A 9,896-nucleotide genomic window follows, 5' to 3' on the forward strand; every position below is an offset into this window, starting at 1 on the left:
CCGGAGCGGCCGGAGCGGCCATCGCTCCCCGTCGGAGACCAGAAATAATTAATAAATAACCAGGAATAAATAAGGGCTCCGTCTGGGGCCGTTATGAGGAGCTCCGGGAGGGCCCGCGCTCACCGTCCGCCTCCGGGAAGCTGTCGATGCCGCTCAGGGACACGGATTTGGCGAGGCCGCCGGGGCCCGGCCGCCGCTGCTCGGCCTCCTGCAGCACAGCCGGGGGACAGAGCGGGGGGTGTCACTGCCGCCGTCCCCCCCGCGCTGCCCCTCGCCGCGTGGCACGAGGGTGGCCCATGGCCAGCACAGGTCGCAGCGGGCACCGCTCCGGATGCCGCTCCGGATTGGGCTTTGCTGCCCCCCGCGCATCCCCGCTCCCTCCCTACCCGCTTCCCGTCGTCCTCGTCGTCCTCGTCCTGCGAGAGCAGCGACTCCAGGTCGTCGGTGCTGTGGCCGAGGGGCGCCCGGCGCGGGTCCCGTGGTGGCTCCATGCGTCCCAGCGCGTCACGGCTCGGCCCTTGGAAGCAGGAGCTGCAGCGGGAACAGGGGGACCCGGCGCGGTGGCACCCGCAGGGTCCCCAAGCGCGGCCGGAGCCGGGATGCTCCGGAGCACGGGATGGGGACGGGCGCTACCTGAGCTGCCCGTAGCCGGGGTCTCCGCGCAGCTCCCTGCCCGGCTCCCAGCTGTGCCGCCGGAAAGGATCCCGGCAGCGCACGGAGGTGCGGAGCGCGCAGGCCCGCCGGAGCGGCACCCCGCGGACGCGCTCCTCGTCCTCCTCATCCTCGTCCTCCTGCCAGGCCGGCTGCCGGGGGCCGCCGCTCGCGGCTCCATCGCGGGGGCCTGGGAAGGCGCCGGCTCCGTTCATGCCGCGCCGGGAGCCGGCGGCTGCGGGAGGGAAGGATGGAAGCGTCGGGACCGGTTGGGTGCCCCCTGCCCAGCCCAAGCAGGGACGGAGGCTCCCGCGCCACCCTGGTGCATGCAATGAGCTGGGGCGGCCTCAGCCCCGGCCGCATTTACCCCGGTGCCGCCGGCGGGAAGGTGCAGAAACACCCGGCACCGCGGGCTGAGCTTCCCCCCCGCGCCAGGTTACTCATTAACCCCCAGGAATTCGGCATCCGAGCGCCCAGCGCCGCAGCCGGGTCCAAGCAGCTCCCGGCTGGACTCACCGCCGGGCTCCGTCGGGCCCGTTCCCACGGCCGGGCCGGACAGGCCGGGAAATGGGATGAGCTCAGGCGCTTTCCTGTTTTTACGCGCCCGACCCAATCGGCTGATAGAAAACACCCCGGCTGGACCGGGATGAGCCACCACTTTTTCCATAAATCCGGAGGCAAGAGAGCGCAGAGGGGCCAGGAGCAGGGAGGGATGCGGAAGGGGCCGAGGGAAGGCCGGGGCTGCCCCCGCTGCGGCGTTTGGGGCCGCTCTGCCGGGCGGCCGCGCACCCGGATGCGGCCAGGTGTGCCGATAACGCCCGGCGCTCCCCAAACGCACACAGGGCCGCGGCGCCGCCGCCCCGGCCTCCTCACCCTCCGCGACGGCGGCCGGGGGACACCGGGAGCCCACCGGGACCTCCCCGGCTCCCGCGGCCCCAAACACGGCGGGTTTTGCCCCAAGGAGCCGAGCGGGCGCGTTAGGAGCCGTGGGAAGCCGTGCGGTCCGCATAGGCCACGCTCGTTTCTCCAGCCCCAAAACGGCCCCGGAACCGGGGCGGCAAAAGGGATCTCGGGTCACGTCACCCGCTCCACCGTAAAGGGGATGGGGACAGCAGAGGGCTCGTGCTGGCCCTGGTGGCCCCACGGGGAGGTGACAGTGACAGGGGGAAGGGCTTGGGGACAGGTGTCCCCCCCGCCCCGGCCCGGCGCTGCCCCCAGGCGGCTCTTTGGCTCCGTGCTGAGAACGGCCCCGCTCATCACAGCAGCCGCCCCCGTCTAATGCGCGCAAATGGGATGGGACCTGGCGGGGGGTGTTCGGGGCCAGACGAGGCTCTTTGGGCCCTGTGGGCCGGATGGGACCGGGGGAGGACAGAGCCGGAGCCGGGAGTTCGCACCGGGCGCCCAGCAAAATCCTCCGGATGCAGAGCCGGAGCCGGCGGCACCGCTCGCTCGGCGCTTCCTACCTGCTGCCGGGACGGTCCCGGCCCCGCGGCCCCCGTGGCGCTGCCCGGTACCGGCCCCGCTCCGGGCACTCTCCTGCCGCTCCGCCCCGGCGACTCCGCACAGAATAAACCAGGAACCACTGGGCAAATCAGAGCCTCGTCCCTGTTAACCCTTTGCCCTTCCCGCGGGATTCCGCCCGCGGGAGGGAGATGCCGCTTGCCCATCCGCACCCCAGGTCGGCCTTTCCCGCTGCCCTGCTCTGCTCCGTCCTCTTTTCCTCCTGCTCCAGCAGGATCCGTGGGCAGCACCAGCCCCAGGGTCCTGCTACTCCTTTTAGCTCCCGGAAGCTCCGAACGCCTGGGAGCTACTCCCAGAGCAGCACACGGAGCGGTGGGATCCCAAGGCTCAGGACACGACCCCGTGCCTCAGTTTCCCCATCCCAATGTTGCTCTCCCGATTGTGGGCACCGGTGGCCACGGGGAGGTCCATGGAGGTGCCTCCCACCCTGGTGACGTTCCCGGGCCCACGCGGCCGCACCGGGATACGGGACCCACCTTGCCGGGCGCCGCACGGGGCCGGTGCCCGCGGGACGGATCCGCGGCAGTTCGGAGCGGTGCCCCGTGCCCGGCACCCACGTGCCTAATCCCTGCGCGCCCGGGGCGGCCGAGGGGGGTGCCCGGAGCTTTTGTTGGAGGCGTCCGGGCGCTGCTGTCGCGGGAAGCACCGGTTCAGCAGAAAGCCAGGAAAATGCCAGAGCGCGGCGGGAGCTCCCGGAGCGACGGCCGCGCCGGGACCTTTGCGCAGCGGCAGCGCCCGCCCGGATCAACGGCGCCGCGAGGGCCGCGGAACAAACTCCAAGGTTTTCCAAGAGCTCCGGCGCGAGCGGAGAGCGCCCGGAGCCCTGCTGGCTGCAGCGGGATGAGGACGGCCCTTTCCCAGCTCTGGATTTTTGATCCCTGAGCAAAATCGCGCGTGCATGTGGGGTTGGAGGGGAGGAGGAGCTGGGGGAGCGAGAGGCAGATCCCGCAGGGAGCTCCGGGGTTTTCCGCAGACGGCCCTCGCCGGGAACGGGCTCCTTGCTGCTTCCAACCCGGCAAACATCAAGGGGCGGCTTCACACCCGCATTCCTGGTGCACGCATGACTCGAAGAGCAAAGAAACCCCTGGGTTGTTTGGGATATGGGATTATTCCAACGTTTCAGCCTCCCCTCAAAACCCCCCTGCTCCTCCCAACCCGCCGCCCGGAGCAGCTACCCGGCCCCTTTCCCATCTCCGCTCTGTCCCGCTGCGGATGCCCAGGGGCCGGAGCAGCGGAGCGGGCGGCCCTACCTCAACGTGCAGCGACGCGCCGTATCCAGCGCATCCAAAGGGAAGCCGCGGGAGCCGTCGGAGCAGCCGCCTGATTCCTCCTCCTTGGGAGCGCTGGGGAGCGAGGAGCTGCCGTCCCCGAGCAGCCGGTGGCAGCGAGGGCTGGGACGAGGGCGTGAGGAATCCCAGTGTGGAAACAATGTCCCGGGAACAAAGGCGCAGTGTTCCCCGCGGCCCGGAGCCACCAACACGGATTTCTCGGGTGCCTCCGGCACGGAGCAGGGCTCCAATGCCAGTCCCACGGGGGGCCGTCCGCTGCCCCCCTGCTCCACAGACACCTCTGCTGTGAGGAAGGGCACGGAAAGCGCCTGGAAAAGCGCCGGGATATGAGACCAGAAGTGCTCCGAGCGCCCAGGAACCCCACAGCTGCTTCTGGAAACAGCTCCCTGCCCCAGGGAAAGAGAAGCAGCCGTGGTTGTGGTGTGTGTTTTATTACAAAACCCTCCAAAAACAGAAAGGGGGGATCAACCGCCCGGGAAGGGAGCAGGACCGGTGAGGGAGCCCCCGCGGGAAGGTCTGGCACCGTCACGGGGCAGAGCTTCGGCCCACGGGCGCTTCGGCAGGGCGGGCAGCGCTTGGGAGAGGGGGATCGCTGTGGAATTTCGGGAGTCAAGGAGGCTGGAGCACGCTGGGAGGCAGCTGGGAGGCAGCAGAGGTGCCAGCGCCAAGAGCTGTGCCCCCACAACGGGCTCCTCCGCGCGTTAACTCGTTCCCGTGGCAGCCGCGGTCGCTCCGCACGGGAAGAGAGCGGATCCGGCTGCGGGATGGGCATTTTCCAGGGAGAAGGCGCGCGGGGAAAGCTCCGGTTGGTGCCGTCGGGCGGGTGTTGCTGCCCCGCGCGGAGCTGCCGCTCGCAGGGCGCAGGTTCCTGCTCCGCCGGCTCCGCGCGGCTCCGCTCAGTTCTTTTTGGGCTTGGGGGTGTCGTACTTGCGCTTGCTCGAGTACCACAGCAGCAGCGGGATGCCGATGGAGGGCAGCGTCATGACGCCGAACGCTGCCCAGTCCAGCTGCGGGGACAGAATCATAGGATCATGGAATGGTTGAGGTTGGAAGGGAGCTCTAGGGATCATCCAGCCCAGCCCCCTGCACACGCAGGGTCACCTAGAGCACGTGGCACAGGGCTGCGGCCAAGCGGGTTTGAAGATCTCCAGAGAAGGAGACTCCACAACCTCTCTGGGCAGCCTGTTCCAGGGCTCTGGCACCCTCACTGGGAAGGGATTTTTCCTGAAGTTCCTGTGGAACTTTTGGTGCTTCAGTTTGGGGCCGTTTCCTCTAGTTGTGTCGGTGGCCACCAGTGCAAAGAGGCCGCCCCATCCTCCTCACGGCCTCCCTTGAGGTACTTCTAGACACTGCTCAGGTCCCCTCTCAGCCTTCTCTTCTCCAGCTGAACAGGCCCAGCTCCCTCAGCCTCTCCTCATAGGACAGGCAGGGATAAGGGCAAATCCCAAGGAGCCGAGCGCCCCAATTCCGGCACCTCCCGCCCCAGTGCGCCCGTCCCGAACGCCGCAGCGCTGGCTGCGATGGAGACACCGCTCTCCTGGGACAACAAGGCCTGTCACACACGGTCCCCATGGAGCACCTTCCAGGCGGCCATAGGGACAAGGGGACACGGCACAACGCGGCGCGGCGGCCCCGTCCCGGCGGGGCGGCACTCACGAAGTGCGGGGAGAAGCGCCGGTCGAACTCGCGCTGCGCCAGGATCCCGCCCTGTCCAGGGGCGCTGGTGAATCCAACCTGGAAAAGGGAGCGGGGTTGGCCCCTGTCCCCCCGCCGCCGCGGCGCAGGGACACGTGGCACCCCCGGGCGAGCGGCTCGGGGACACAGGGGCCTCTCTGCCCCACAGCGGGGCCGCACAGCGGCGGGGAGCCACTCACCACGACCTGCCCTCCCTCCTGCGCCAGGTACGTGATGGTGGCGGAGGTGAAGTTGAAGTAGCCGGCCTTGAGGGGCCGCAGCACCACGGTGTGCGACACGTTGCTCGCCCTGCGGCCGCGAGTCAAGGAAAACCGGGGCGTTTCACCCGCTGCCGCGCTCCTCGGCGGAGCACAACTGCAATGCAGCGACGGTCGAGCTGACAGATCCCAGCCCTCCACAGTTACAGGTGCCCAAAACTCGCTCCCTCCTTCCCGGCCTCATGAGCTGCGTGTCGATCCGATGCTCTTTGCAAGGAATTTTTATCCAGCGCCTTCATGGAGAAGCCAGGTTGGCATCCAACCCCCCTGGCCAGCGCACAGGGAGCTGGAATTCCAGCGACAGGGAACAAACACAGGAGAGCTCTGGGTTGCTCAGGAATAAGACGAGATTATTCCTGGAGAATAATCCAGGGGATTATTTCAACACGTGAAAAGATACGGAGCGATCCTGTCCCACTTGACGTTGAGCATCCCAGAGACGATGCCGAAGTCCTCCGGGGGGAAGGAATCATCTGACAGCTCCACATCCAGAGCAGCACTAAAAGCAGCACAGGGGGGAGAGGAGAGTCCTGGAGCAGAGCTCTGCTCGTTGGGGCAGAGCGACGACAGGTCCATAGGGACAGTTCAGCGGCTAGAATTGGCTCTTGGAACATTGATTTTGGGGAAAAACCACCGAGACGGGGAGGAGAGACGAAGGGTATGGAAAGGAGGAGGCAGGACTGGACGCAGCGGGGAAGGCACTTGGGGAAGCGGCAGGAAGGGCAGGAATGGGGTGGCTGGGGAGCTCACAGAGGCCGGCGGAGCGGGAACGACGCGGGAGCCTCCGCGCGGCACCCACCTGGATCCGACGTTGTAGATGTTGTACTGCAGGGTCAGGTCCTTGCCCTCCACCGCGTACCTGTTCAGCAGCGACTTGGAGGCCAGCAGCCTGGCCCCCTCCTCGCCGCGGGCCGGGCGCAGCAGGGCGAGCAGGGCGAGAGCCAGGAGCTTCATCTGGAAGCGAGGGAGAGCCCGCGGTGACGCCGCTGCCAAGGGGACGCAGCGGCCCAGCTAACGGCAGCGACTGCCACCGCGTGCTCCGGCTCCCGCAGGACGGAGCCGGTGCTTTCCCAGCCAAGTTCCCGCTCCTCTGGAACCTCAGCTCCATTCCAACGCGCGTTGCTCCCTCTTTCCCAGCCAGCGGCTCCTCCCAGCTCCCTCCAGCGGCCTTTTCGCTCCCTGCTTTGGGCCACGTGTCCCTGTTTCCGAGCCCGTCCCGGGAGCTGCCCCGTGGACGGCGCAGGGGTCACCCGCGGTGCCCAGGAGGGGCCTCGTTAGCTCTTTTCCACGTAAACCCAGCCGTGAACCCGCGCTCTCCAGCTGGGGACCTTTCTTTTCCTTCCAGATCGCCCAGTTTTCCCCCGCTCCGTTTCCCACTCCCGGTTGCTCCTGTCCCCACGGCTTCCCCACGCAGCCGCCCGGCCCCACGGGCGCCCTCGGCAGCCCCCCCTGCCCCACAGTGAAGCCCCCCCCAGGTCTCCTTCACCCCCCAGGCCCTCCTGCCCCTCGCAGCAGCCCCCACACCCTCCCGTTCCCCACAGAGACCCCCACACTCTCCCCACGATCCTCCCCTGTCGCTAGAGCCCCCCTCCTCTCGGGCACCCCCCCACGGCTCTCCTGGCCCTACAGGAAACCTCCCTACGGCCTCTCCCGCCCCCCAGGCCTCCAGGGCTCCCTCCAAGGCCTCTCTTGCCCCCCAGATCCACGCCCCCAGCCCGTAGCCCCCCGTGAAGCACGGGGTCCCCCTCAGCCCCGCCGTGAAGCACCGGGACCCCCGGGCCCCCCCCAGGCCCCCGTGAAGCACCGGGACCCCCGGGCCCCCCTCACCGTCTCGTCCCACGGCGCCACAGCGGAAGGCCGAGTCAGCGCAGACCCACTAGGAAGGCCCCGCGGGCCGGAAGGAGCCGCACGGCCCTCTGGGAGATGTAGTCCGGACCGGTCGGCACTCCACGCGTGCGCAGAGCGGCGCCCGCCCCGCGCCGGCCCACGCTGACGGCGGCGTCGGTAAAACCCGAGGTTTTAGCGCAGAAAAACGCCGGGAACCGCCCAAAAGGGGCAGCGGCGGCGGCGCCTGCAAAACACGAGGTTTTACCGCAAAAAAATGCCAGGAACCTGCCAAAAGGGGCTGCGGTGGCGGCAGGGCCGCCGGGGCCGCGGGCAGAGCCTGTCCCCGCAGCGGGAGCCGCTGCTCCTTCGCGCAGGTGGGACCTGTGTCCGCTCGAGGTTGCTGGGGACCCCTCGCCGGAGCTGCTGCCCTGGGGGTGCAGCCGAGCAAGGGCAGGAGGCGGGAAGCCCCCGAACCGCCCGTGTCTCCCCTCGGCGCTGCTGGTGCTTCCCACCCTGCTCCTGCGCGTTTCCCCTCTCCATCCCCGCCGGGGAGCTCTGGGTGCAGCGGAGGCGCCGTCCCCGTGTCCCTGTGCTCAGCAGGTGACAAGCAGGTAGCGCAGGAGCACGGCAGAGCGCACCCGGAGCAGCAGCAGTGCCCAAGACGAGGTGGGCGAGCGGCAGAACGAGGGCGGCACCGGCACACGGCAAACGGTGCGAGGACGAGCGCGGCAACAGGGTGAAGCTCCTTACACACGGCGCTGGCTCTGCGGGACACCTCCTGCTGCATCTTCGTGTATTTGGGCCGCTCTTATCTCGTCTCACACCGGAAAGGCTCCACCCTTCTGTTTCCGATAGATTTGGAACAGCAACGACCTCCCTGCTGCAAAAATCAGCGAGCAAAACCAAAGCTGCCAACTCCGCTTCCAGGAGGAAACCTCGAGAGGGCCCTTGGTGCCTGCAGACCTGGGGTGGAAATAGGGCAGCAAAGGCAGGAGAACCTCCCTGAATCCATGAACACCCCTTCAAATCCACATCCCCTGTTCCTCTTCACACACATGAACAAACGCCCCAGGAACCCACCTTGGGTTGGGCTGCATTAAGAAGAGCATCTCCAGCAGGTCGAGGGAGGTGATCCTGCCCCTCTACTCAGCCCTGGTGAGGCCGCATCTGGACTATTGTGTCCAGTTCTGGGCTCCACAGGACAAGAGGGATGTGGAGCTGCTGGAGAGAGGCCAGCGCAGGGCTCCGAGGATGAGGAGGGGCCTGGAACATCTGCCCTGTGAGGAGAGGCTGAGGGAGCTGGGCCTGTTCAGCTGGAGAAGAGAAGGCTGAGAGGGGATCTAATCAGTGTATATAAATACCTCAAGGGAGGGAGTGCAGAGGACGGGGATGGTCTCTTTTCAGTGGTGGCCACTGATAGGACTAGAGGAAATAGCTGGAAACTGAAACATCAAAAATTCCATAGGAACTTAAGGAAAAATTTCTTAACAGTGAGGGTGACAGAACACTGGAACAGGCTGCCCAGAGAGGTTGTGGAGTCTCCTTCTCTGGAGATCTTCAAACCCGCTTGGATGCAGTCCTGTGCCACGTGCTCTAGGTGTCCCTGCGTATGCAGGGGGGTTGGACTAGATGATCTCTAGAGGTCCCTTCCAACCCTAAGCATTCTATGATTCTATGATTCTATGATTCTTGGGAGAGGCCTCCTAGCCACAGGCTCCAGGTCCCTCCTCGGTTTCTTTCACCCCAGACTCCCGCTCTCAGCCTTTGGCTGCAGCCCTCCATACGTCTGGTTTCTTCATTCCCGCGTGAACCTGGACACTGAGAGAGCAGGAGACTGGGAACCAGCGATCCCGCAACCGGATAGAGCTCGGCCAAACCACAGGCTACAGGAGACACCTCAGGGCCATTCACCACAGCAGCAGGGGAGGGTGAAACCTGCACGGAGGCAGGAGATTCCCCGGGGGGATTCGCTGAAGCACCAGGAAACCCCCAGACCTGCAGGGCTTAAAACGCCTCAGGGTTTTCAGAGAGATGCGAGTTTCCCTGTGGGGTTTTCCTGCTGGGTGGCTCCCTAGGAGCTGAAGGGTAGCTGTGAAAGGGGAGGAAGGCAGCGGGCCGGTCATTGAAGCGGCCCGAGGAGGAGCCGGGGGCGCCGGGACAGACCGGGGGGTCCGCGAGGCCGCCGGGCCCCTCGGGGCGGGGGCGCGAACTACCGCTCCCAGCATGCCCCGCGGGGGCGAGACCACAGCGGTTACGGAATTGGGGGTACGGGTTGGCCTTAAGGGCGTTGGTTTAACACGCTGCTCCCCGAGACCGCCTGGCTCCTTATCCCCTCGCCTGTAATTCCGTTCTGCCTCGTCCCGGTGTCCGCCAGGCGCGACAAAGAGCGCGGAACAAGCGCTACCCCCGTGAGCCCGGCTAATGGGTGCGCCGAACCCGTTCGCATGCGCGGTGTGCTCGGCGCGCACGGCACGCGCATGCGCAGTGCCGCCCGGCCCAGCCCCGCCGTCACACGCGCTGAGGCGCCGCCTCTCAACCGAACTTGCTGCAGAGCGCCGGGGAGGGGGCGGGGCAGGGCGATTCCGCCTTCCTTATTGGGCGTCGTGCCGGCGGTGCGGGTGCTGATTGGTGGCAGCGGGGTAGGCTGTCGCGGCGC

The 9,896-nt window shown here is 67.3% G+C and overlaps 1 protein-coding gene across 1 annotated transcript; it reads right to left on the minus strand.

Annotated features, from left to right (window-relative positions):
• Positions 1 to 4,347: 4,347 nt before the first annotated feature.
• SSR2 (signal sequence receptor subunit 2) lies at positions 4,348 to 6,367 on the minus strand. Its single transcript, XM_088537343.1, has 5 exons — positions 6,213 to 6,367; positions 5,814 to 5,912; positions 5,336 to 5,444; positions 5,118 to 5,195; positions 4,348 to 4,468 (listed from the first exon to the last, which is right to left on the minus strand). Exons 1-5 carry the CDS (start codon positions 6,365 to 6,367, stop codon positions 4,358 to 4,360), a joined length of 552 nt encoding a protein of 183 aa, XP_088393469.1. The 3' UTR covers positions 4,348 to 4,357.
• Between the last annotated feature and the right edge of the window lie 3,529 nt (positions 6,368 to 9,896).

The sequence above is a fragment of the Tinamus guttatus genome, unplaced genomic scaffold (assembly GCF_059628265.1).
Source record: "Tinamus guttatus ecotype Peru unplaced genomic scaffold, ASM5962826v1 Tinamus_guttatus_pri_ptg000744l, whole genome shotgun sequence".
Lineage (NCBI taxonomy): Eukaryota > Metazoa > Chordata > Aves > Tinamiformes > Tinamidae > Tinamus > Tinamus guttatus.

Bases quoted from the DNA above. Each gene is read 5' to 3' on its own strand.
- SSR2 (XM_088537343.1), bottom strand. From the start codon at position 6,367: ATGAAGCTCCTGGCTCTCGCCCTGCTCGCCCTGCTGCGCCCGGCCCGC. The intron at 5,445-5,813 runs GTATCTTTTCAC...TCGCGGCCGCAG, and splicing joins AAGTGGGACAGGATCGCTCC to GGCGAGCAACGTGTCGCACA. The intron at 4,469-5,117 runs GTGAGTGCCGCC...CTGTCCCCGCAG, and splicing joins GGCGCTTCTCCCCGCACTTC to CTGGACTGGGCAGCGTTCGG.